The sequence below is a fragment of the Cupressus sempervirens genome, chromosome 1 (genome assembly GCF_028749045.1).
Source record: "Cupressus sempervirens isolate cs-2001-9-10 chromosome 1, ASM2874904v1, whole genome shotgun sequence".
Lineage (NCBI taxonomy): Eukaryota > Viridiplantae > Streptophyta > Pinopsida > Cupressales > Cupressaceae > Cupressus > Cupressus sempervirens.
Genome location: NC_143118.1, coordinates 113,177,389 through 113,204,899, shown reverse-complemented (window position 1 = coordinate 113,204,899; position 27,511 = coordinate 113,177,389). Strand labels below are relative to the sequence as shown.

Genomic DNA, 27,511 nt, shown 5'->3' with positions numbered 1-27,511 from the left:
AAATGAGTTAAATCAGTTAACTCCTTTTTCTACTCAAATTAAATCAGTTAACTCCTTATTTTACTCAAATTAAATCTGTTAACTCTCTTTAATTTGGGAATCTCCCTTTATGACTGAACTTCAACTTTAATCCAGACTGTTGATTGAATTTGATCTCAACCGTTGATGGATTCCAAGAAAGTCTTTTTAAGAGACCCTCATCTCTTCATTTTAGGAGAGGATGAATATGGAAAATTTGCATCGAATTGCTATTGGAATTCATACTCACATTTGCTCATATTTTTACATACATTTAATAAATATGCCTATTTTGGTTAATTAGATGTAATTATTTAATTAAATTGGAAAGGTATTTCTAATTAATTAAATGAAATTATTTAATTAAATGGAGTACTTACTTATAATTAATTAAACAAAGTTATTTAATTAAATAGGGAGCCATTCCTAATTAATTAAATGAAGTTATTTAATTAAATAAGAAAAGTGTCTCTAATTAATTAAAAGATTATTTAATTAAATAGAAAAAGTTATTATGAGAGCATATCTCATTTTATTAAATTAAATATCTCAACAAAATCTCTCTTCAGTTCAAAAAGTGAAATTTTTAGTTCACTATTGATAAAAAATGAGTTAAATCAGTTAACTCCTTTTTCTACTCAAATTAAATCAGTTAACTCCTTATTTTACTCAAATTAAATCTATTAACTCCTTTTAATTTGGGAATCTCCCTTTATGACTGAACTTCAAGTTTAATCTTGACCGTTGATTGAATTTGATCTCAACTGTTGATGGATTTCAGGAAAGTCTATTGAAGAGACCCTCATCTCTTCATTTTAAGAGAGGATGATTTTGGAGAATTTGCATCGAATCGCTGTTGGAATTCATACTCACATTTGCTCATATTTTTACATACATTTAATAAATACGCTTATCTTGATTAATTAGATGTAATTATTTTATTAAATGGGAAAGGTATTTCTAATTAATTAAACGAAATTGATTTTGAGAGACGGATGGACTGCATGCGATTAACCTTGCACTACGGATCTGCCTTTTGCATGGCTAGGGCTTGCGTGCCCTAAGCCTACTGCTCTCGATGTCTGCTGTAGTCAGGAGCCATTGTTTATCACTTTAGCCTGTGTGTTGGGGGATACATCTACGTAGAAGAAGTGGGGAGCTACGAGGAGAGCTTTCAATGTTTTTGTGGAGTTGGGGCCGGCCAGATTTTGCTGCTCCGATAGGGCTTTCTTCCCTCTATGGCATGGAGAACTCTTTTGGATTCTGGTGAGTTTGGTTTTAGTGTTTGGCTTGGAGGCAATTCCTTTGAATCTGAACATGGGACAATCGGTGGCCCCCGAGGCTCAAATTTTGACTGAGGATGAAGACATGCCTGATACATCTTTTTAGATGCGAGGAGGGGCTAATGGCCAAATGGGCAATATCCCAGCTGGGGAGAATGTGGCCTCATCAAAAGGTTCTATTCGTATTAAGAAGATGAATGGGTGTTTGGAGAGATCTGATGATCAACCAGTGCTGGTTATTCAACCAGAGCAAATTTCAAAAGATGTAAAATATTGGGGCAAGCATGCGCTCATATGCAAATTTTTGGGTCTCCGACTCCCTCTACTTGTGTTGAAATCATGGGCTCATCGTGTTTGGAATCCAGAAGGGGATATGGAAATTCTACTAGCAGCTAACAACTATTTCATGGTTATTTTCTCAAGCATGTCGGATAGGAGCAAAATATTTGAAGGAGGCCCATACTTCTTTAACCAGGTTGGGCTATTCATCAAACCCTAGCACACTGGATTCAATTCTGTTGAGGAGATCTCGTCTCGGGTCCCTGTGTGGATTCGGCTTCCATGTTTGCCACTGGAATTTTGGAGAGAGGATATTCTTCATTCAATATCTCTTTTGCTTGGGAAACCAATTGGGCCAGCCACCCAGACCCAGGATCGAAAGGTAATTTCATATGCACGTATTTGTGTGGAGGTTGATCTTACTAATCCACTACCAGATTCTATGGAAATTTGTTTAGGCTCTTGTTCATGGATTCAACAATTGGATTATGAGACTCTACCCTTTAGATGCAGGATTTGTCGTGAGTATGGGCACTTGCAACGTAAATGCCCCCGAAATAAATTTTTTCAATCATCAGCAACTACAATGCCATCCCCTAAGGATGGAAAAGGCAAAACCTCGATGCTAGCTGGTCCCTCTGGAGATAAGGAGGTTTTTATCCTAGTGAAGCCACGTAATAAAGGAAAGGGGCAGAAGAGAACTTGGATGAATAGACAAAGTGATGACACCTTCAACAGGCTTAATGTGCTAGAGAACTTAATATAGGAGGAAGGTATACCTGTTGAGACACCCCCAAGTGATAACTCTCTTTTGGAACCCCAGCTAGAGGAAGTTGAGAATCTAGTCCAAATTCCTAAGGAAGTACAAGGCCAGACTATTGGCTCGGATGGATTTTTTCAGGAGTCATGTTGTGATATTCCTAGTAGCTCACATCCCCATGATTTTCAAAATATCATAGCCTCTACCCACTTTGGCAAGAAAGGAGTGACTGACAACACAAAAGGCTCTAAAGCTACATCCATATTGGGTTTACAGCAAAAGCCCATTAAAAAAGGGACCTCAAAAAAATCTACTAAGAGTGGAAGGAAAATAGATCAAGAGAAAGTTAAGATGATGGGTGAGACTTTAGTTGAAGCGGGGTTTGTGAAGCCCATTGATTCCCACTTCTCACAATCTTCTAAATGATTGTTATTTCATGGAATGTTAGGGGGTTGAACAGCATCCCTAGACAAAAGGTTGTTCACAGATTGATAGATTCTCACTCTCTAGATGTCTTTTTCATTCAAGAAACTAAACTTTCAGTTGATGAATTAAATAGTTGTGGACCAAAGTTATGGACCCATGGTAGCTAGCAAGCTGTAGGTGCTCAAGGAAGCTCAGGTGGTCTTTCTTGTCTCTGGAATCCTAAGAAGGTAACTCCCCTGTGGTGGGTTATGAGTAGATCCTCCATCTCTCTTATGGCTTCTCACTTTGAGACAGGTGAAAGGTGCTTGTTTTCCAATGTTTATGCTCCTATTGATTTAGTTGGAAAATCTCTTATGTGGTCACATATTAAATTTTTTTGATCTTTAGATCCTTTCCTTCCTTGGATTTTTGCGGGAGATTTTAATGCTGTTACTAATCTTGAGGAAAAGAGGGGAGGAATTTCTCAATTAGGTCCCTCTTCTAGTATGCATAGAGACAACATTAGTGCTTTGAACCTTATTGATGTTAAACCCACTTCTAGCTTATTCACCTAGAACAACAGAAGGAGTGGGATGGAGGTAATCTCTGAAAGGCTTGACAGGTTCCTGGTATCTTTTTTTTGGATGAATATTAAATGGGCTACTAGTTCAAAAATTCTTGATTGGAGAGGCTCTGATCACTAGTCTATCATGCTCTCTGTCACTCCTTTCAAGACTTCTAAGAATCCCTCTTTCAAGTTTCAGCTGATGTGGTTGAGAGATCCTTCCCTTCATGATCTTATGTTATCCTGGTGGTATGAGGGTAGGCCCCCTCATGGAACTTCCATGTACACCTTTGTAAAGACATTTCAGCATGTGAAGTTCAGGTTGAAACAGTGGAATAAACAGAGTTTTGGAAACCTTCAAAAGCATTTAAGGGGGGCCCAGGCCAAGCTTGACAGTGTCACTCGCTAGATCAAGGACCAAGGAATGTCTCCTGATTTAATGTCTGAAGAATCCTCAGCTTTGAGGGAGCTTGAAGAATGGGAGCTTTGAGAGGAAATATTCTGGAAACAAAAGTTTCAGGTGGATTGGTTGCTGGAAGGAGATAGAAACATTTCTTTCTTCCACAACACTATTAAAGCTCGTAGGTTTGAAGATTCTATTACGTCTCTTGTATCTTCTTCTGGAGATCATCTCTCTTCCAAGGAGGTAATTTCTTTAGAGACCACTAATTACTTCTCTCAGGTCTTCTCTAAAGAGGAACCTATTTCTTTGGTGGAGACAAGAGCTATTTTAGATTGCATTCCTCATCTTGTGTCTGGCAGTATGAATAGGGATATGTTAAAACCTGTTATGCTTGAAGAGCTGGAGAAGGTGGTTTTTGGTATGAAGAAAGGTAAAGCCCCGAGCCCAGATGGATTTCCCATTGAATTTTTCCAGGAGTTTTGGGAGATTATTAAATTTGATCTTCTAGAAATTGTTCGAGAATCATATCAGAATAAACAAATGCTCAAGTCCTTGAATGCTACTTTCTTGACTCTTGTCCCCAAGATTGAGGGAGCTAACAGGTTGGATCAATTCAAACCTATTGCTTTATGCAATGTCACGTACAAAATTATCACAAAATTAATTGCTAAAAGGCTTAAGCCTTTTCTTGCCTCTTTGATTTAAGAGACCCTCATCTCTTCATTTTAGGAGAGGATGAATTTGGAGAATTTGCATCAAATCGTTGCTGGAATTCATACTCACATTTGCTCATATTTTTACGTACATTTAATAAATACGCCTATCTTGATTAATTAAATGGGAAAGGTATTTCTAATTAATTAAACAAAATTATTTAATTAAATGGATTACTTACTCCTAATTAATTAAACAAAGTTATTTAATTAAATAGGAAGCCATTCCTAATTAATTAAATAAGAAAAGTGTCTCTAATTAATTAAAAGATTATTTAATTAAATAGAAAAAGTAGTTATGAGAGCATATCTCATTTTATTAAATTAAATATCTCCACAAAATCTCTCTTCAGTTCAAAAAGAGAAATTTTCAGTTCACTATTTATAAAAAATGAGTTAAATCAGTTAACTCCTTTTTCTACTCAAATTAAATCAGTTAACTCCATATTTTACTCAAATTAAATCTGTTAACTCCCTTTAATTTGGAAATCTCCCTTTATGACTGAACTTCAACTTTAATCCTGACCGTTGATTGAATTTGATCTCAACCATTGATGAATTTCAAGAAAGTTTATTTAAGAGACCCTGATCTCTTCATTTTAGGAGAGGATGAATTTGGAGAATTTACATCGAATTGCTGCTGGAATTCATACTCACATTTGCTCATATTTTTACATACATTTAATAAATATGCCTATCTTGATTAATTAAATGTAATTATTTAATTAAATGGGATTGGTATTTCTAATTAATTAAATGAAATTATTTAATTAAATGGAGTACTTACTTCTAATTTTTTTAAAAAATAATTTGTAAAAGGTGGTAAAAATTTATTCAATTAAATCTGGATTATAGGAGGCCTCAGGCCCAACAACCAAATCACCACCCAACACAGTTACGATCTATCCCTATCCACTAATTGCTTGAAGATCCCACTAAGATCAGCAGGAAGATCATCTCTATCAGAAATATCCCAACCAGCACCCTTCTCTGATGCCCATTTTGCCAAAACATTAGCCACTCCATTCCATTCCCGATGAATATGACAGAAAAGGATCCCATCTACAAAGCTACTCAAGTAGAGAATCTCTCTAACAATAGATGAAATTTTCCAGCTAGATTCATCCACTCTCTGGTTATTAATGATATCCACAACTATCTGAGAGTCAGACTCACACACCACTCTCCTCCATCCAAGAGAGCAAGCCCACTCCATATCCACTTTAATGGCCAAAGCCTCCATCATGTTATTGGAATGAACTCCTTTGTGTATGGAGAATATGAAAATAACATTACCATCTGCATCTCTCCCAATCCCCCCCACTCCAGCCTGTCCAGGGTTCCCACGGGAGGAACCATCAGTGTTAATCTTTAGGACTGCCGCACGAGGAGGGCTCCATCTCCCCACTCTACAAACCTTCCTCTTTCATGGCTGATATCTCTTACTGCTACTAATTTTAGATCCTTTATCCACTAATCCTAAATTTTTGATAATACGAGAATCCCCAAGATCCACCAGCTCTGACATATCACATTTAGCAAAGATAGTCTCTTGAAGCCTGGATAGGATCAACTGGCATAGTTTAGTGGATCCCAAGATAGAATTATAGAAAATTTGGTAGTTACACTCCAACCAAAGATTCCACAGAATGAAAGAAGGTCCAATAGCCCAGGCCACTTGAAGGAATGAAGTTTTCGTAGGGGGTTTGCCAAGGCTGGCCCAAAATTCAATAAGAGATACGACATGAATACATCTATGGCACCATGCCTCCCACCACTTATGCCAGATCTCCCTAGAGAGAGGACATAAGAAAAACACATGAGAAGCATCTTCCCCATCCAACAAGCATAGGGGACAATAAGAGGGTCCCTGAAATCCTCTTCGTTGGAGATTATCCCAAGTAAGACACTTATTTTGCACAACCAACCAAAGAAAAAAATTACATTTCGGCCAAGAAAATTTATTCCAAACCTGCCTCCACTAGGGAACCTCCTGAATAACATTACATTGCCTATCCAGCCGAGCATATCCCTAGGCCACGCTAAACTTACCTTTTGGGAAAGGTCCCCACGCCAAGATGTCTTTGTCTTTAGAAGAGCTACAAAGCCTAGAGAAGAGAATATGTGCCAGTTCAGCCTGATTCTTTGGGGAGCCCCCTGTGGGCCAAAGCTGTGGATCCTTCCAGCTAACCACCTCCATCAAACCACACCTCTAGACAACCTTGAAGTGAGCAACCATGGTCCAACCTGCAAAAGATAAAACTTGATAGTGAGGCCGAAGGTGGGAAAAACTGGAGAGAATAGGAGGGTGGCCATCCCAAGAATCCTACCATAATAACACACTTGACCCCTCATTACAGATCCAAAAAAGACCATCCTTAATTAAAGGAGCACCCCTTTTAAGGGTGTCCCAAATAAAGGACCCCTTACCATCAAGCTCAAGTTTGGGAATATCCTGAACCTCCACTCCTGGTAAATACTTATGGGTCAGAATCTTGGCCCAATCTTGGTCTTGATTCTTGCACCATCTCCAATATAACTTTGCAGCAAGAGCTTTGACACCGAGAGCCATACATTTAAGGCCTAGACCCCTAGCAAACTTATGCAAGAAAATAGTGTCCCAGTTGACTAAGCTCCATTTAGAAGATTGAAGGTTGCCTGACCAAAGGAATTGTCATGACAAAGCATCAAAATCTTTCATAACTCCCACGGGAGGGGTTTGCACTAAGCACCTGTAAATGGGGAGGGCCTGAATCACAGTCTTGAGTAGGGTAACCCTCCCAGCTGATGAGAGCCACCTATTTGTTCAATACCTCACTCTACTATGACATTTTTCAACAAGACCTTGCCAATACTCTTTCCGTTGAGTCCCCAAAGCTAAAGGTACTCTGAGATAGATCAAAGGGAGGGATCCAACTTGAAACCTGAGAATTCTAGCAATCTTGAGCTGAATCGACTAAGGAGTATTAAAGAAATAAATAGAAGATTTCCCTTCATTAATTTTTTGTCCAGAAGCTTTTAAATAAATATCCAAAATCTTTCTAAAGTTCCTTGCCTCGTTGGCAGTAGCCAAGCCCATCAGGCCAGTATCATCCACAAATTGGAGGTGTGTGTATGAAGGAATATCATTACCCCACTTCCACCCTTGAATAAGTCCTAGCTATGCTTGAGATTTTATAAATCTACCTAAGCCCTCTGCCATAATAATAAATAGATAAGGAGAGATAAGATCCCCCTGGCGAAGTCCTCGAGAAGCAGAGAAAAGGTCAGTAGGTTCTCCATTGATAAGAATTGAAAAGGATGGGGAAGACACACAACTGAGAACCTAATCCACCCATTCTGTAGTAAATCCAAAAGCTAGAAGCACACGACCCAGAAAGTCCCAACTAACTCGATCATACACTTTAGCTAAGTCCAGCTTAATAAACATAGCCTTTTCCTTGGACGAGGCCATAGAATGAATAGCTTATGTAGCAATCACCACCCCATCAAGAATCTGTCTCCCACTGACAAAACCTTCCCATTCCTCAGAAATTAGAGTGGTAAGGAAAGGCTTGAGCCTTTCAGCAATTAATTTGGTGATGATTTTGTATGTGACATTACATAGAGCAATGGGTCTGAACTGGTCCAACTTGTTAGCGCCATCAATCTTGGGAATGAGAGTCAGAAAAGGAACATTCATAGACTTGAGCATTTGTTTATTTTGATATGACTCCTGGACCAGATCTAGAAGATCAAATTTAATAATCTCCCAAAACTCTTGGAAAAATTCAATGGGAACCCCATCTGGGCCCAGGGCTTTACCTTTCGGCATACCAAAAACCACTTTCTCCAATTCCTCAATCATAATAGGTTTTAAAAGATCTTTGTTCATACTGCTGGAAACAAGATGAGGAATACAGTCTAAAATAGACCTATTCTCTTCCAAGGAAGCAGGATCTTCCCTAGAGAAGAGTTGAGAAAAGTATCTAATGGCCTCTGAAGCAATTGCCTCCTTGGAACATAGCTGATCACAAGAAGTAGAGACTAGAGAAGTGATAGAATTCCCAAACCTGTGGGCCTTGACAGTGTTGTGGAAGAAAGCAGTGTTTCTATCTCCCTCCTGCAACCAGTCTACCCGAGACTTTTGTTTCCAAAATATTTCCTCCCGAAGCTCCCATTCTTCAACTTCCTTCAGAGCTGAGGATTCTTGAGACATCAAATCTAGAGTCATGCCTAGGTCCCTAATCTAGCGAGTGACATTATTCAACCTAGCTTGAGCATTACTCAACTACTCTTGCAAGTTTCCACAACACTATTTGTTCCACTTCTTCAACCTAAACTTAACATGCTGAAGTCTCTTCTCAAAGGTGTACATAGAAGTTCCATGTGAAGGCTTACCCTCATATCACCAGGCAATCATAAGTTCCTGTAGGGAATGATCCCTCAACCACATCAGCTAAAACTTGAAAGAGGGATTCTTGGAGGTCTTGAAAGGGGTGACAGAGAGCCTAATAGGCCAGTGATCAAAGTCTCTCCAATAAATAATTTTTGAACTGGTAGTCCATCTATTATGCATCGAATAGCAGGATACTAGGAATCTATTGAGCCTTTCAGAGATAGCCTCCATCCCATTCCTTCTGTTGTTCCAGGTGAATATACCAAAGTTGGGTTTAAGATCAATAAGATTCAAAGAACCAATATTATCGCTAAGCATTTTAGAAGAAGGACCCAAATGGGAATGTCCGCCCCTCTTCTCCTCTAGACTTGTAATAGTATTAAAATCTCCAGCCACAATCCATGGAAGAAAGGGGTCCAGAGAATGGAAAAACATAATATGAGACCACATATGAGATTTACCAATGAAGTCACTAGGAGCATAAATATTAGAAAATAAGCACCTTTCACCTATCTCAAAATGAGAAGCCAAGAAGGAGATAGAAAACCTACTCGCAATCCACCACAAAGGAGTCACCTTCATAGGATTCCAAAGACAAGAAAGGCCCCCCGAGTTCCCATGAGCACTTACTCCCTGCCAGCAACCATGGGGCCAAATATTTGGTCCACAGTTATTCAATTCATCAACTGAAAGCTTAGTTTCCTGAATGAACAAAACATCTGGAGAATGATACTCTATCAATGTATGAACAACCTTTTGTCTAGGGATGCTGCTCAACCCCCTCACATTCCAAGATCGAATAATCATTTAGAGGACTGAGAGAAATGAGAGTCAATGGGTATCACTAACCCTGCCTCAACCAAAGTCTCGCCCATCATCTTGACCTTCTCCTGATCTGTCTTCCTTCCACTCTTAGTAGACTTCTCTACAGTCCCCTTTTTAAAAGGGTTCTATTGTAAACCTAAAGTGGAAGCAGTTTTAGTGCCTTTTGTATTATCGGACACCCCTTTCTTGCTGGGAAGATTTGCACCTACGATACCTGGAGCTTCACTAGGATGCGACCCTCTTGGAATATCACAACTAATCTCTTGAACCACTCCATCTAATCCAACTGGTTGGCCTTGTTCTTTCTCAGCAACCTGGATTAGAACCCCATCCTCCTAGAGCTAGGGAGTAGACAAGGACCCATCACCCAGAGGTAGCTCCATAGGGATTCCTTCCTCTTGAATCAAATTCTCTAGAACATTAAACCTGTTAAAAGTACCATCATTTTTTCTATCTGTCCAAGCTCTCTTCTGCCCCTTTCCTTTATTACGCAGCTTAACTGGGATAAAACCTTCCTTATCCATAGAGGGACCATTTGGCATCTGGGCCTTACCCTTGTCTTCCTTAGGAGACGAAAAAATGGTTGTAGCTGACTGAGAAGATTTATACCTGGGGCATTTGCGATGTAGGTGCCCATACTCACGGCAAATCCTGCATCTAAAGGGTAAAGTCTCGTAGTCCAATTGCTGAACCCATGAAGAAGTGTCCATATAGATTTCTATAGAGTCAGGAAGTAGATTATTTAGATCCACTTCCACACAACTTTGAGCATATGAAATTACTTTTCGGTCTTAGGTTAGTGTGGCCGACCCAACCAGTTTCCCCAGCAGAAGCGATATCGAATGAAGGATGTCCTCTCTCCAAAATTCTAGAGGCAATCGAGGAAGCCTAACCCACATAGGGACCTGAGACGGTATCTCCTTAGCGGAGTTAAATCCAATGTGCCAGGGTTTGAGGAAAAGCCCAACCTGTTTAAAGAAATATGTGCCCCCCTCAAAGACCTTGTTCCTATCTGACATACTTGAAAAAATGACCAAAAAATAGTTGTTGGCCGCTAGAAGAATTTCCATATCCCCTTTCGGGTTCCATATTTGATGCGCCCACGATTCTAGCACAAGAAGGGAGAGCTGGAGACCCAAAAACTTAGAAATGAGCACATGCTTGCCCTAATACTCCACATCCTCTAAAATCTGTTCTGGATGAATGATTAACACCGATCGATCATTAGAGCACTCCAAACATCCATTCTTCTTCTTGATACGAACAAAATCTTTCGATGATGATGCATGCATCCCAGATGAAGTATTGAAACCCTTACTTTCAGGCCCTCAATGCAAAAAAGGAGAGGACTCAGCCATTACCAAATCCTTAGAGAAAATTTGAGATGGGAACTCTGATTGCCAAATGAGCAAGGACCAAAATCCAAACCCCAATCAATAAAAGACCACCGCCCGAGCAATCAAACCCACCCTTCAATCCAAAACGGTGCTGCCTACATAGTCCGGCCCTGCGACCAAAACACTACGCGAACACCACCATCGACGGACATCCACACTATGCCTAGGGCACACAGGCCCTTGCGCCTGCAAAACTCACAACGATTGCCATCTCCATTGAGTACTTACTTCTAATTAATTAAACAAAGTTATTTAATTAAATAGGAAGCCACTCCTAATTAATTAAATGAAGTTATTTAATTAAATAAGAAAAGCGTCTCTAATTAATTAAAAGATTATTTAATTAAATAGAAAAAGTAATTATGAGAGCATATCTCATTTTATTAAATTAAATATCTCAACAAAATCTCTCTTCAACTCAAAAAGGGAAATTTTCAATTCACTATTGATAAAAAATGAGTTAAATCAGTTAACTCCTTTTTTTACTCAAATTAAATCTGTTAACTCCATTTAATTTGGAAATCTCCCTTTATGACTGAACTTCAACTTTAATCCTGACCGTTGATTGAATTTGATCTCAATCGTTGATGGATTCAAGGAAAGTCTATTTAAGAGACCCTCATCTCTTCATTTTAGGAGAGGATGAATTTGGAGAATTTGCATCGAATCGCTGCTGGAATTCATACTCATATTTGCTCATATTTTTACATACAATTAATAAATACGCCTATCTTGATTAATTAAATGTAATTATTTAATTAAATGGGAAAGGTATTTCTAATTAATCAAATGAAATTATTTAATTAAATGGAGTACTTACTTCTAACTAATTAAACAAAGTTATTTAATTAAATAGGAAGCCATTCTTAATTAATTAAATGAAGTTATTTAATTAAATAAGAAAAGTGTCTCTAATTAATTAAAAGATTATTTAATTAAATAGAAGAAGTAATTATGAGAGCATATCTCATTTTATTAAATTAAATATCTCAACAAAATCTCTCTTCAGTTCAAAAAGAGAAATTTTCAGTTCACTATTGACAAAAAATGAGTTAAACCAGTTAACTTCTTTTTATACTCAAATTAAATCAGTTAACTTCTTATTTCACTCAAATTAAATTTGTTAACTCTCTTTAATTTGGAAATCTCCCTTTATGATTGAACTTCAACTTTAATCCTGACTGTTCATTGAATTTGATCTCAACCGTTGATGGATTCCAGGAAAGTCTATTTAAGAGACCCTCATCTCTTCATTTTAGGAGAGGATGAATTTGGAGAATTTGCATCAAATCACTATTGGAATTCATACTCACATTTGCTCATATTTTTACATACATTTAATAAATACGCATATTTTGATTAATTAAATGTAATTATTTAATTAAATGGGAAAGGTATTTCTAATTAATTAAACAAAATTATTTAATTAAATGGAGTACTTACTTCTAATTAATTAAACAAAGTTATTTAATTAAATAGGAAGCCGTTCCTGATTAATTAAATGAACTTATTTAATTAAATAAGAAAAGTGTCTCTAATTAATTAAAAGATTATTTAATTAAATAAAAAAAGTAATTATGAGAGCATATCTCATTTTATTAAACTAAATATCTCAACAAAATCTCTCTTCAGTTCAAAAAGGGAAATTTTTAGTTCACTATTGATAAAAAATGAGTTAAATCAGTTAACTCCTTTTTCTACTAAAATTAAATTAGTTAACTCCCTATTTTACTCAAATTAAATTTGTTAACTCTCTTTAATTTGACAATCTTCCTTTATGACTGAACTTCAACATTAATCCTGACCATTGATTGAATTTGATCTCAACCGTTGATGAATTCCAAGAAAGTCTATTTAAGAGACCCTCATCTCTTCATTTTAGGAGAGGATGAATTTGGAGAATTTGCATCAAATCGCTGCTGGAATTCATACTCATATTTTCTCATATTTTTACATACATTTAATAAATACACATATCTTGATTAATTAAATGTAATTATTTAATTAAATAGAAAAGGTATTTCTAATTAATTAAATAAAATTATTTAATTAAACAGAGTACTTACTTCTAATTAATTAAACAAAGTTATTTAATTAAATAGGAAGTCATTCCTAATTAATTAAATGAAATTATTTAATTAAATAAGAAAAGTGTCTCTAATTAATTAAAAGATTATTTAATTAAATAGAAAAAGTAATTACGAGAGCATATCCCATTTTATTAAATTAAATATCTCAACAAAATTTCTCTTCAGTTCAAAAAGAAAAATTTTCAATTCACTATTGATAAAAAATGAGTTAACTCAGTTAACTCCTTTTTCTACTCAAATTAAATCAGTTAACTCCTTATTTTACTCAAATTAAATCTGTTAACTCCCTTTAATTTGGGAATCTCCCTTAATGACTGAATTTCAACTTTAATGCTGACCGTTGATTGAATTTGATCTCAACCGTGGATGGATTTAGGGAAAGTCTATTTAAGAGACTCTCATCTCTTCATTTAAGGAGAGGATGAATTTGGAGAATTTGCATTGAATTGTTGCTGGAATTCATACTCACATTTGCTCATATTTTTACATACATTTAATAAATACGCCTATCTTGATTAATTAAATGTAATTATTTAATTAAATGGGAAAGGTATTTCTAATTAATTAAAAAAAATTATTTAATTAAATGGAGTACTTACTTCTAATTAATTAAACAAAGTTATTTAATTAAATAGGAAGTCATTCCTAATTAATTAAATGATGTTATTTAATTAAATCAGAAAAGTGTCTCTAATTAATTAAAAGATTATTTAATTAAATAGAAAAAGTAATTATCAGGGCATATCTCATTTTATTAAATTAAATGTCTCAACAAAATCTCTCTTCATTTCAAAAAGGGAAATTTTCAGTTAACTATTGATAAAAAATGAGTTAAATTAGTTAACTCCTTTTTCTACTCAAACTAAATCAGTTAACTCTATATTTTACTCAAATTAAATCTGTTAACTCCCTTTAATTTGGAAATCTCCTTTTATGACTGAACTTCAACTTTAATCCTGACCGTTGATTGAATTTGATCTCAGCTGTTGATGGATTCTAGGAAAGTCTATTTAAGAGACCGTCATCTCTTCATTTTAGGAGAAGATGAATTTGGAGAATTTGCATCGAATTGCTGTTGGAATTCATACTCACATTTGCTCATATTTCTACATACATTTAATAAATACGCCTATGTTCATTAATTAAATGTAATTATTTAATTAAATAGAAAAAGTATTTCTAACTAATTAAACAAAATTATTTAATTAAATGGAGTACTTACTTCTAATTAATTAAAAAAAGTTATTTAATTAAATAGGAAGCCATTCTTAATTAATTAAATGAAGTTATTTAATTAAATAAGAAAAGTGTCTCTAATTAATTAAAAGATTATTTAATTAAATAGAAAAAGTAATTATGAGAGCATATCTGATTTTATTGAATTAAATATCTCAACAAAATCTCTCTTCAGTTCAAAAAGAGAAATTTTCATTTCACTATTGATGAAAAATGAGTTAAATTAGTTAACTCCATTTTCTACTCAAATTAAATCAGTTAACTGCTTATTTTCCTCAAATTAAATTTGTTAACTCCCTTTAATTTGGGAATCTCCCTTTATGACTAAACTTCAACTTTAATCCTGAACATTGATTGAATTTGATCTCAACCATTGATGTAACCCAAGAATGTCTATTTAAGAGACCCTTATCTCTTCATTTTAGGAGAGGATGAATTTGGAGAATTTGCATCGAATAGCTATTGAAATTCATACTCACATTTGCTCATGTTTTTACATACATTTAATAAATATGCCTATATTGGTTAATTAAATGTAATTATTTAATTAAATGAGAAAAGTATTTCTAATTAATTAAATGAAATTATTTAATTAAATGGAGTACTTACTTCTAATTAATTAGATAAAGTTATTTAATTAAATAGGAAGCAATTCCTAATTAATTAAATGAAGTTATTTAATTAAATAAGAAAAGTGTCTCTAATTAAATAAAAGATTATTTAATTAAATAAAAAAAGTAATTATGAAAGCATATCTCATTTTATGAAATTAAATATTTCAACAAAATCTCTATTTAGTTCAAAAACAGAAATTTTCAGTTCACTATTGATAAAAAATGAGTTAAATCAGTTAACTCCTTTTTCTACTCAAATTAAATCAATTAACTCCTTATTTTACTCAAATTTAATCTGTTAACTCCTTTTAATTTGGGAATCTCCCTTTATGACAAAACTTCAACTTTAATCCTAACCGTTGATTGAATTTGATCTCAACCGTTGATGAATTTCAAGAATGTCTATTTAAGAGACCCTCATCTCTTCATTTTAGGAGAGGATGAATTTGGAGAATTTGCATCGAATCGCTGCTGGAATTCATGCTCACATTTGCTAATATTTTTACATACATTTAATAAATACGCCTATCTTGATTAATTAAATGTAATTATTTAATTAAAGGGAAAAGGTATTTCTAATTAATTAAACAAAATTATTTAATTAAATGGAGTACTTACTTCTAATTAATTAAACAAAGTTATTTAATTAAATAGGAAGCCATTCCTAATTAATTAAATGAAGTTATTTAATTAAATAAGAAAAATATCTCTAATTATTTAAAAGATTATTTAATTAAATAGAAAAAGTAATTATGAGAGCATATCTTATTTTATTAAATTAAATATCTCAAGAAAATCTCTCTTCAATTCAAAAAGGGAAATTTTCAATTCACTATTGATAAAAAATGAGTTAAATGAGTTAACTCCTTTTTCTACTCAAATTAAATCAATTAACTCCTTATTTTACTCAAATTAAATCTGTTAACTTCCTTTAATTTGGGAATCTCCTTTTATGACTGAACTTCAACTTTAATCCTGACTGTTGATTGAATTTGATCTCAACCGTTGATTGATTCCAGAAAAGTTTATTTAAGAGACCCTCATCTCTTCATTTTAGGAGAGGATGAATTTAGAGAATTTGGATCGAATCCCTGCTGGAATTCATGCTCACATTTGCTCATATTTTTACATACATTTAATAAATACGCCTATCTTGATTAATTAAATGTAATTATTTCATTAAATGGGAAAGGTATTTCTAATTAATTAAACAAAAGTATTTAATTAAATGGAGTACTTACTTCTAATTAATTAAACAAAGTTATTTAATTAAATAGGAAGCCATTCCTAATTAATTAAATGAAGTTATTTAATTAAATATGAAAAGTGTCTCTAATTAATTAAAAGATTATTTAATTAAATAAAAAAAGTAATTACGAGAGCATATCTCATTTTATTAAATTAAATACCTAAACAAAATCTCTGTTCAATTCAAAAAGAGAAATTTTCAGTTCATTATTGATAAAAAATGAGTTAAATTAGTGAACTCTTTTTTTTACTCAAACTAAATTAGTTAACTCATTATTTTACTCAAATTAAATCTGTTAACTCCCTTTAATTTGGAAATCTCCCTTTATGACTGAACTTCAACTTTAATCCTGACTATTGATTAAATTTGATCTCAACTGTTGATGGATTCTAGCAAGGTCTATTTAAGATACCCTCATCTCTTCATTTTAGGAGAGGATGAATTTGGAACATTTGCATCGAATTGCTGTTGGAAATCATACTCACATTTGCTCATATTTTTACATACATTTAATAAATACGTTTATCTTGATTAATTAAATGTAATTATTTAATTAAATGAAATAGTTATTTCTAATTAATTAAACGAAATTATTTAATTAAATGGAGTACTTACTTCTAATTAATTAAACAAAGTTACTTAATTAAATAGGAAGCAATTCTTAATTAATTAAATGAAGTTATTTAATTAAATAAGAAAAGTGTCTCTATTTAATAAAAAGATTATTTATTTAAATAGAAAAAGTAATTATGAGAGCATATCTTATTTTACTAAATTAAATATCTCAACAAAATCTCTATTCAGTTCAAAAAGAGAAATTTTCAATTCACTATTGATAAAAAAATGTGTTAAATCAGTTAACTCCTTTTTCTACTCAAATTAAATCAGTTAACTCCTTATTTTACTCAAATTAAATCTGATAACTCCCTTTAATTTATGAATCTCCCTTTATGACTGAACTTCAACTTTAATCCTTACCGTTGATTGAATTTGATCTCAACCGTAGATGGATTTCAGGAAATTCTATTTAAGAGACCGTCATCTCTTCATTTTAGGAGAGGATAAATTTGGAGAATTTGCATTGAATCACTGCTAGAATTCATACTCACATTTGCTCATATTTTTACATACATTTAATAAATACGCCTATCTTGATTAATTAAATGTAATTATTTAATTAAGTGGGAAAGGTATTTTTAATTAATTAAATGAAATTATTTAATTAAATGGAGTACTTACTTCTAATTAATTAAACAAAGTTATTTAATTAAATAGGAAGCCATTCCTAATTAATTAAATGAAGTTATTTAATTAAATAAGAAAAGTCTCTCTAATTAATTATAAGATTATTTAATTAAATAGAAAAAGTAATTATGAGAGCATATCTCATTTTATTAAATTAAATATGTCAACAAAATCTCTCTTCAGTTCAAAAAGGAAAATTTTCAGTTCAGTATTGATAAAAAATGAATTAAATCAGTTAACTCCTTTTTCTACTCAAATTAAATCAGTTAACTCCTTATTTTACTCAAATTAAATCTGTTAACTCCCTTTAATTTGAGAATCTCTCTTTATGAATGAACTTCAACTTTAATCCTAACCATTGATTGAATTTTATCTCAACCATTGATGGATTCTAGGAAAGTCTATTTAAGAGACCCTCATCTCTTCAGTTTAGGAGAGGATGAATTTGGAGAATTTGCATCGAATTGCTGCTGGAATTCATACTCACATTTGCTCATATTTTTACATACATTTAATAAATACGTCTATCTTGATTAATTAACTGTAATTATTTAATTAAATGGGAAAGGTATTCTAATTAATTAAACAAAATTATTTAATTAAATGGAGTACTTACTTCTAATTAATTAAACAAAGTTATTTAATTAAATAGCAAGCCATTCCTAATTAATTAAATGAAGTTATTTAGTTAAATAAGAAAAGTGTCTCTAATTAATTAAAAGATTATTTAATTAAATAAAAAAAAGTAATTATGAGAGCATATCTCATTTTATTAAATTAAATATCTCAACAAAATCTCTTTTCAGTTCAAAAAGGGAAATTTTTAGTTCACTATTGATAAAAAATGAGTTAAATCAGTTAACTCCTTTTTCTACTCAAATTAAATTAGTTAACTCCTTATTTTACTCAAATTAAATCTGTTAACTCCCTTTAATTTGTGAATCTTCCTTTATGACTGAACTTCAACTTTAATCTTGACTGTTGATTGAATTTGATCTCAACCGTTGATGGATTTCAAGAAAGTCTATTTAAGAGACCCTCATCTCTTCATTTTAGGAGAGGATGAATTTGGAGAATTTGCATCGAATCGCTGTTGGAATTCATACTCACATTTGCTCATATTTTTACATGCATTTAATAAATATGCCTATCTTGATTAATTAAATGTAATTATTTAATTAAATGGGAAAGGTATTCTAATTAATTAAACGAAATTATTTAATTAAATGGAGTACTTACTTCTAATTAATTAAACAAAGTTATTTAATTAAATAGCAAGCCATTCCTAATTAATTAAATGAAGTTATTTAGTTAAATAAGAAAAGTGTCTCTAATTAATTAAAAGATTATTTAATTAAATAAAAAAAAGTAATTATGAGAGCATATCTCATTTTATTAAATTAAATATCTCAACAAAATCTCTTTTCAGTTCAAAAAGGGAAATTTTTAGTTCACTATTGATAAAAAATGAGTTAAATTAATTAACTCATTTTTCTACTCAAATTAAATCAGTTAACTCCTTATTTTACTCAAATTAAATCTTTTAACTCCCTTTAATTTGGGAATCTCCTTTTATGACTGAACTTCAACTTTAATCTTGACCGTTGATTGAATTTGATCTCAACCATTGATAGGTTTTAGGAAAGTCTATTTAAGAGACCCTCATCTCTTCATTTTAGGAGAGGATGAATTTGGAAAATTTGCATCAAATCGTTGCTGGATTGTGCATTCATTTGAGCTCCCTACTTTTATATTCATTTTTTAGCTTAATTTCATTTAGCATAATATGCATATGATTAATCTAGTTTCCTTTACTTGTTCTTAGATTAGAATGCATTTCTCATTCTAGATTAATCTGCATAATCATATAGATTAAATTGCATTCAAATCCTTCGTTCTTACAGGGTCTGGTTCCCTGCACCTTGATTCTGAGGATATTAACAGAAAAAATCTCATTAGATAGAAGGCAACAGGTCACTTTGCAGGCAGATTTTCGGATGAACAATCCAATGTTCATTCTGGGATGAATCTGCATACAATGACCGTGTTGAAGTGTGTGTGTTAACAGAGGCCACATATTCATGCATACATTTTTGGCACCCACCGTGGGTCACGAAAATCAATTTTTTGGCCTCTTTCTGTATTTTTAAATCTTTTTTTGTTCTCTATCCTGACTGTTCCATATAGATTCAAGAATCTTCACATGAGACTGTTCATTTTTGCGTAAAGATCTAGAATCTTTACATGAATATTCTCTTCGAGTCGCATGAGAAAGTTCCTGAATGCACAAAATTTTGCACGACACTTGTTCCTTCACGCAGGCTGAAAATAATTTCGCGCAAGCTCCAAACAGTTTCGCGTGAGACAGAAATAACTTCGCACGACTCTTTCAAAAAATTTGCACAACACTTGTTTCTTCGCACGGGCCGAAAATAATTTCGTGTAGGCTCCAAACAGTTTCACATGAGACAAAAATAATTTCGCACGGCTCTGTCAAAAATTTTTTTGCAAAACTCTGCTATTTTTGCATTGATTTTCGTGTTTTCTAGTTTTTTTGCTAACTTCTCACTGTTTCTGGTTTTTTCATGTTTTCTATTTTTTTTGGAATAGCAATACAGAAGACAACTTTTTTTCAATTTTCCAAATTATAAATTAAAAAAAAAAAAAAAAAGAAGTATAAAACAAATTTTGACTTTTGATGTTTTCATAGGTTTTAGCATTTTCTAAGTTTTTTTATGGGTATAAAAATGAACAAAAAAAGTTAAATTTTATTTTTCCATAGTTAAGCTTCAGTTTTCACTAACATGTTTTCTCTTAAGCATCTTTATATCCATTTTTTTAATTTTTTTTGCAGCATAACAGCGATTTGCGAGACAATTGGAAAAGCGTGATAAAGTTGCTAAGAATAGGTAAAACATCTACTAAGCGCATTGCAAGGATTACAAAGTAATTCTCTTTGACTGATAACACCTCATTTGGAGCTAAAATGAACATCTCTTGTGTCAAGCTTGTGTGTATTTCTTTTCATGTTTTCTTTTTACAACACATGCATAATTTGATAATAGGTTGTGATCTCCATTAGTTTTCATCTAGCAGGCTTAGTTACTAGTGATAGATCTAATTAGCTATCTTGGGTTATTGGACTCGCTAATCCGTTAGCCCCTCGTTCCACCCTGTGGTTGCAAGATCAGCACCACATTAAAGGGGAGGGGTCTACAAGACATAAGCGTTAAATGCTCCACAAGGCAACCCTTTTGTACTTTCTAGAACTCACTAGTTTCTGAGTTGTGGACTCGTGTTAGCTTGTGTGAGGGGTTAAATGTTCCACATCTTTGGACTCACCTCACATTAGATAAAGCATTAAGTGTACCACCTTGTGCTCTTTGATTGCTTTTGGATAGATTTGCTTTTAAAAATTAACATCTGTACACACATAGTAATTAAGCCCCCATGAACACTATTCGTGGATCTTGAGGGAGTGGGTTCCTAGTGAAACTTCTCTCTAAGACGGATTCCTTGTAGGTGGGGAGGATACTTCGAGCATCTTGCAGATAGATGAATCTTCAACTTGTTGATTAAGGCATCCTTTCTTCAGAGAGGTTGATAGATCACTGTGAGATGATATCATAGATCTTTAAGAGATAATCTTAGTTTAGCATGTCGGATTAATCTGTCTGCTTTGATTGGGCTAAAGGTGAAAAGGTATCAAAACCTTGAATCTGGAAGCTAAGTCCCTTGTGGTATACTATTGTGAGTCGATCACCTTTAGAGAGGGTTAACCATAGTAGACAATCTTTCTACAGGGAAAACTCCGTTGACGGAACCTCAAGCAGTAATAGCCATTTTTGCCATGGTAGTGACAACCACTATATAAATGTCCTTGTGAAAGAAATCTCCACAGGTGTGGTTCATTGTGGGTTTTTAGATCTCTCTAGTAGCTCTTGAAGATTAAGTTCTCAGACTGTGCCAAAACCTCGGTGCGCTGAGATTAGAGGTCACCCCTGTGAGTCATAAAAGTTGTAGAGTCAAACTATTACTAAAAACCTTAGAGAGGCCAACTTTTTACTTTCTAGGAATGTGTGCAATGATTGCAAAACTCTTTGAAAACATACACAATTAGCTCTCTTAGGAATCAGTTCATACTAAGTCACTTGATTGTTCATGTGAAAGGTTGCTTTTGCCCTTGCTCATTGTTTTCAAACATGCTTGATATCACCTGCTTGTTGTTCCACATGCCTGTTTATCTGTTTGCTTACTAAAATGATCAAATTTGCTATCTGTTAAATTGAACTTGTCTCAAAAATCTACCCAATCTATCTAAAAAGTCTAGAAATCTTGCCAAAATCAGTCGCTATTCTAAAACTGGTTTGCCTTCTCATGCGAAAACTTTTTCAGTCTCGCACGAAACATTTGGTCCTCACGCAAAATCATTTTTTCCTCGTGCAAAATTAAAAATTTTTCATGAGTCTTCACGTGACTTGAGATCTTTCTTGCGTGAAATTAAATACTGTCACTGACTTTCGCACAAACTATAAAACTTCTTTGCACAACCCGTAAAGGTTTCTCGCATGAGATTTTGTGTCAACATTTCCACTTTTGGTTTGATCTAGCTATCTGTTATCTATATGTTGCCTTTTTCTGCATCCTTTTATCGCTCTTTATTTGCAAATAGTCCCAAACAGTGGCATCCTACTTAGCTAATGACTTGCGATCCATACTTTAACTAGTCTTGTCTCTCAGTTATCTTGCTCTTGTCCTTTAGTGCTTTTTGTGCTCTGTGTCATGATAGTCATAATATTTGGTTGTTCTAGCCTTCAAATCAGACTATTCGTACCTTAGTATACTGTACTCTTATCTTGCTTTTCTAAGACTACATTCTAGTGTGGTCCTTGTCTAAGCTTTTTCTTTTTGCCATTGTCTATGACTATGGCAACTTGACTTATGTTCTAAAACTTGGCTGTCACTACTTGAAACATAGTACATCAAAATGGCTAACAACAACTGTGCTAAATCCAATATTCCTAGTGAGGAAGAAAAGCTACTTATTGCAAACATGAAGCAACAAATTCAATCAATGAGTTCTCAACTTCACAGACTAAAAGAAGAGGAAAACACATCATCGAACAAATTCTCCTTGAGATAAATTTTCCCTTCCTTCTATGACAACCAAAAATCAAATTTTTGTGATCTTGAATCCAAGATATCTGAGAACACTTCAGAAACACCCAAGAAATCTAGAAATATCTTTGAAGAAAAACCTTGGGAATCTAAACCAAAGTGTGATTTCACACCTTTGGGAAAATCTTATGAATTAACCTTGGAAGAACTTCTTGAAGAAAAACTCATTAGTTTACCTAAGCTCACTTTGGCGGGAGTTTCCTTTATGAGTAACTATTGTGCCTATCATAGACATAATTTACATAAAACTTCACATTGTAAGGAGCTGAAAAACAAGATCCAAGATCTTTTTGATAATGGCATAATTCAAAATCTAAGCTCTCAGCTACTAAAGATTCTACTCTCAAGAAGGATCAACCTCATGAAACCATGTCTAGTAATGGTTCAAACACAACTTCTACGTCCTCCAACATACATCCACCTTCTAAATTGTCTAATCTTTCCAACAAATATTCACCAAAAGAACTCACTAATCCCCCAGTTGACTATGTGTACCCTCAAGGACTACCTTTAAAGGAAACTCAAGCTAATCTTGACTTAGCTACAAACCTCTACCATACTACACAAAGAAAAGATCCAAAAGCTCCATGTGTTTCTCCTCCTATTATCCCCAATCCAACTATTCCTCCATTGTCCCTTAAAGAGCCTATTATGGAGACTCTACAAATATATTCAAATATAGATTCAAATACTCCCTCATCCTTGGATTTGGTTTCATGTCAAGAGGACCACTTAAATGATGAAGAAACAAGTGTTGATCAAGGCCAAGATTCCTTCATCCCCTTTCAAGTCTTCCAAGATCTCATGCCTCCATCTCAAGAGCCACATAGTCCTCCATCTCCCATGTCATGCACCTCTACTAAGAAAGATCAAGATATTCCTTCCACCATCCTTAAGGAGATTATAAAATACCAAGAGAAGGATACTTTTCCTATGTTACCCAAAATTCCTTTTGAAGAGAAAAGTGTTCCCTCGCTCTCTTATTCTACCTCACTACATTCACTTTCAAACTATGCTCAAGCTTTAAATAATCCTGTCAAAGGTATTTCTCCTATAATAGTTACTCATAAATCTATTGATGGCTTTGGTCATATTGCTCACTCTAAAGATGCTGATATCCATACTCATGGTCCATTCACATCTTCTAAATCTATCCCTGGTCCCTATCCATCTAAGCTAAATCGTTCAAGTCTTCCATCCGTATTGGGACCTTATGTTCCTCTATCTCCTATTGCCACTACTAACTCATTACACATTCCTCCTACCCTACCCCAAGATCAACAAAGATGCACATACTTGAACTCTTCACATCCACCTTTCCATCTAAACTAGTCAGATTGGCCTCATTCATCCATAAATCCCAAGTCCTTTGGAAGAAATTTGGATAATCAATTCAAACATAAGTTCATGAATCCATCCTCAAAAGTTCACTATGTCTCCCCTAATCGACATATGGATGTCAAGAAGGAAAATATGCAAAAGAGACCACAAAGGTCCACTATTCAAAGAGCTCAACCAAAGAAAGTATGGGTTCTTAAATCTATTATTGAAGAAATGTGTTCAAAAGCATCTAATGAAAAATCAAAAGCTATATGGATTCCCAAGTCTCTTTTGAAGGACTTGAATATTGAAAACAAATCAAAGTTGACATTCAAGCTTCCAAAGGCTTTCACTCCATCTCTTTCACAACATCTTCCTAAAAAGGTTTCAAAACCTTCTACTCCACCCCTCTCCAAAATGGCTTTTCTACCTCATATATCAAGGCCTCAATCTATTTCATCCATATTTCCTCCATCATTCCACTACCCTTCAAGGTGTGTGTCAATGTTTATCTTTCCTAATATCTCATCCACCCTCATGAGATCCTCTAAATCTTATGCCTGCTTGCCATCCTTACTTATTTCAGTCTTCCAAAACCAACAACCTTATCCTCCATCTACCTCTCATTTTCGTATCTCCCTTCCATTACCCTATCAGCATCTTTGAGCATACCTTTCTATGGTCTTGGCTTATCATAATTTATCCTTCCAATATGAGCACTATTCAAATTGAAGAAGGCTTGAATTCTCTCCAAAAACTCTAAAAATCCAAAAAAAGAAAAAAAAAAAAAAATTAAAATAAAAATAAAAAATGTGCCTTGGTGAAAACCTGGAAACAAGTGCCTTGGTAGCAAAAGTAAAGAAAAATAAATCCATCCTATGGTGAAAACCACTTCTTGTGGCACCTTGGATAAGTACCATGATGAAAACCTGGTAAATAGGCGTCATGCGTAATTCTTCCATCCATGACATCCTATCATGGTCTTGCTTATCTTTCAGATGTCCTCATCTCAAGTCACTCACTCATAACCTCCATAGCAAACTTTGTTATCCTATTTAATTAACCCTTTGGTCTTGATCAATGAAAGAAAGAAGAAAACTCAGTTCTTCGCAATCTCTTGACATGGTCACTTTCTTGGATTACTTACGTGACACCCTTCATTACACCATGAGCTTATATTGTTATATCTTTTTCCCTAGCTTAGGTAATCTTATAAAGACTTTCCTTGAGGGTAACATTCACTGCTTCATACTCTTTGCCTTTCCATCTCTGCTTATCCACTAGCTTGCTCCTACATATTGTCTTGCACCTTGCTAGACACTGGAACAAAATCAAGGTGATACTTCTTGAGAACTAGTAATCTTTGAAAAAAAAATCTAAAAATCAGAAAAAGTCCTAAAAAAAATTGTTACCTTGGTGAAAACCTAGCAATAGGCGCCTTTGTAACACCAAAAAAAGTGAAAAATCTCAAAAATACAAAAAAAATTGAAAATTCCAAAAAATGCAAAAAAATCAAAAATGAGAAAAATACAAAAAAAAATTGAAAAACAAAAATAGTGCCATTGATGAAAACCTAGTAAATAGGCGCCTTTTGTTCCTAATGCTCCATCTTGTAGTGCACCTTCTGGCTATTCTATTTAGTCGCTTTCATTCTTTTTCTTTCCTGCTTTCTGCTCATGTATCCATGGATTGAGTCTTGTCACAGCTCGGGGGCATTCCCCCTTAGTGTCACTATTTTTGAGATTCTCATAGAATCTCCTTCATGACAGTCACCAGTGGTCCTCACTATGTCTGCCTACTGTCACTAGTGTCACTCTTTTTGAGATTCTCCTCATAGGATCTCCTTCACGAAAATCACCAGTGGTCCTCACTGCATCTGCCTACTATCGCTAGTGTCACTCTTTTTGAGATTCTCCTCATAGAATCTCCTTCGTGATAGTCACCAGTGGTCCTCACTGTGTCTGCCTACTATTGCTATTGTCACTCTTTTTGAGATTCTCCTCATAGAATCTCTTTTACGACAGTCACCAGTGGTCCTCACTGCATCTGCCTACTATCGCTAGTGTCACTCTTTTTGAGATTCTCCTCATAGAATCTCCTTCGTGACAGTCACCAGTGGTCCTCACTACATCTGCTTGCTATTGCTAGTGTCACTCTTTTTAAGATTCTCCTCATAGAATCTCTTTCGTATATTCACCAGTTGTTTCAGCTATGTCTGCCTGTCGTTGCTCAAGTCATGTCTCAAGATTCCTTTATGGAAGATCTCTTTTGCATTAGTCACCAATCATCCTAGTTGTGTCTGTCTACTATCGCTTAGTCCTTCTTAGGTTATTCATCATGAAGATTCCTCTTTGACCTCAGTCACTAGTCGTTCTGACTGTGTCTCCTACTATTGTCACCCTACTGAAGAGATTTCTTTAGAATGTATTCTGGACATTAGCACTTGACATCAATCCCAAAACATTGAACTCAAAAATGATATACTTGTTTGGATATGCTGAGAATTTTCTTTGTTTGCTTTATTTTTCTTTATCATATCCCTTCGAGCAAGTCGATGATGTCATCTTCAACTAGAGAAGTAATGATTGGGGGCATGATCTTTTTCTTTGCTTTCTGTTTATGGTTTAGTTCCAATAAGTTAATATATTCTTATAAGAGGGGTGTCCACTATAAGAGCCTCTATCTCATATTGGATGGCCGTGTGTACCTCGACTCCTTTTTATATGAATATACCAATGACGTTGGTTCTTCTCCTTGTTTGTTGGAGTGAAATCTTCATGCTATAGTACATATTGATACTCATCCTACTAAGTGAATGTATGGGTCACTATGAGTATATCTAGCACACTTCTGTCTCAGGTTACGAATGCAAGGGTCATTGCAGACAGAATGAATACTGAATACTTAGCATAAGAGGGATCTCTCGTGTGTTTGGTGTGCCTGTCATGCAAGAAACATTCAGGTTATCCTAGTGTTTATGCTCTGATGCTTATGTTAACTTGCTACATTAAAAGGGACAAATGTTTTGGTCATTCTAGCTTCTTGTGCCTTGAATGCTTACATTTAATCCCGACAAACCAATAATGTATGTTATATTCATATTTCCATGATTGCAATGTCAGTGGGAATTGTATGACCTACGAACTTTGTTCTATATCTGGTGATGAATAAATATTGAGGCTTGGTAACTAGACCTAGGGTTGCATTTAACATAGTCTTGCATGACATACTTCACTTGCATAAGCATGCGATTCAATTGCAAATCTACTTTCACCTTCTCTAATGAGGGATTGCTGATCTCTTCAAAGAATCATGTTCTTTCACGAATTGTACAAATGATTGATTAATCACCCTCTTGGCTACTTTGGTTGCTCTAAACCCATTTTTTGAGATCAAATTCAAAATCTGACACACTTCAGTGGCTTAAAATGCATTTTAAAATTTTTTGTGTAGTCTAAATCTTTCTGATACTTTGCAATTCTTGGAATCTTTTCAACTCAAACTTGGTCTTTTGGATCTCAAAATCACTTTGGATCAACCTCCAAATTTCTTT

At 34.1% G+C, this 27,511-nt stretch overlaps 1 protein-coding gene across 1 annotated transcript; it reads right to left on the bottom strand.

Moving 5' to 3' along the window:
* Positions 1-7,892: 7,892 nt before the first annotated feature.
* Positions 7,893-8,639, bottom strand: LOC149576474 (uncharacterized). Its single transcript, XM_089794448.1, has 2 exons — positions 8,243-8,639; positions 7,893-8,152 (listed from the first exon to the last, which is right to left on the bottom strand). The coding sequence occupies exons 1-2, from the start codon at positions 8,637-8,639 to the stop codon at positions 7,893-7,895; spliced, it is 657 nt and encodes a 218-aa protein (XP_089650574.1).
* Positions 8,640-27,511: the final 18,872 nt, after the last annotated feature.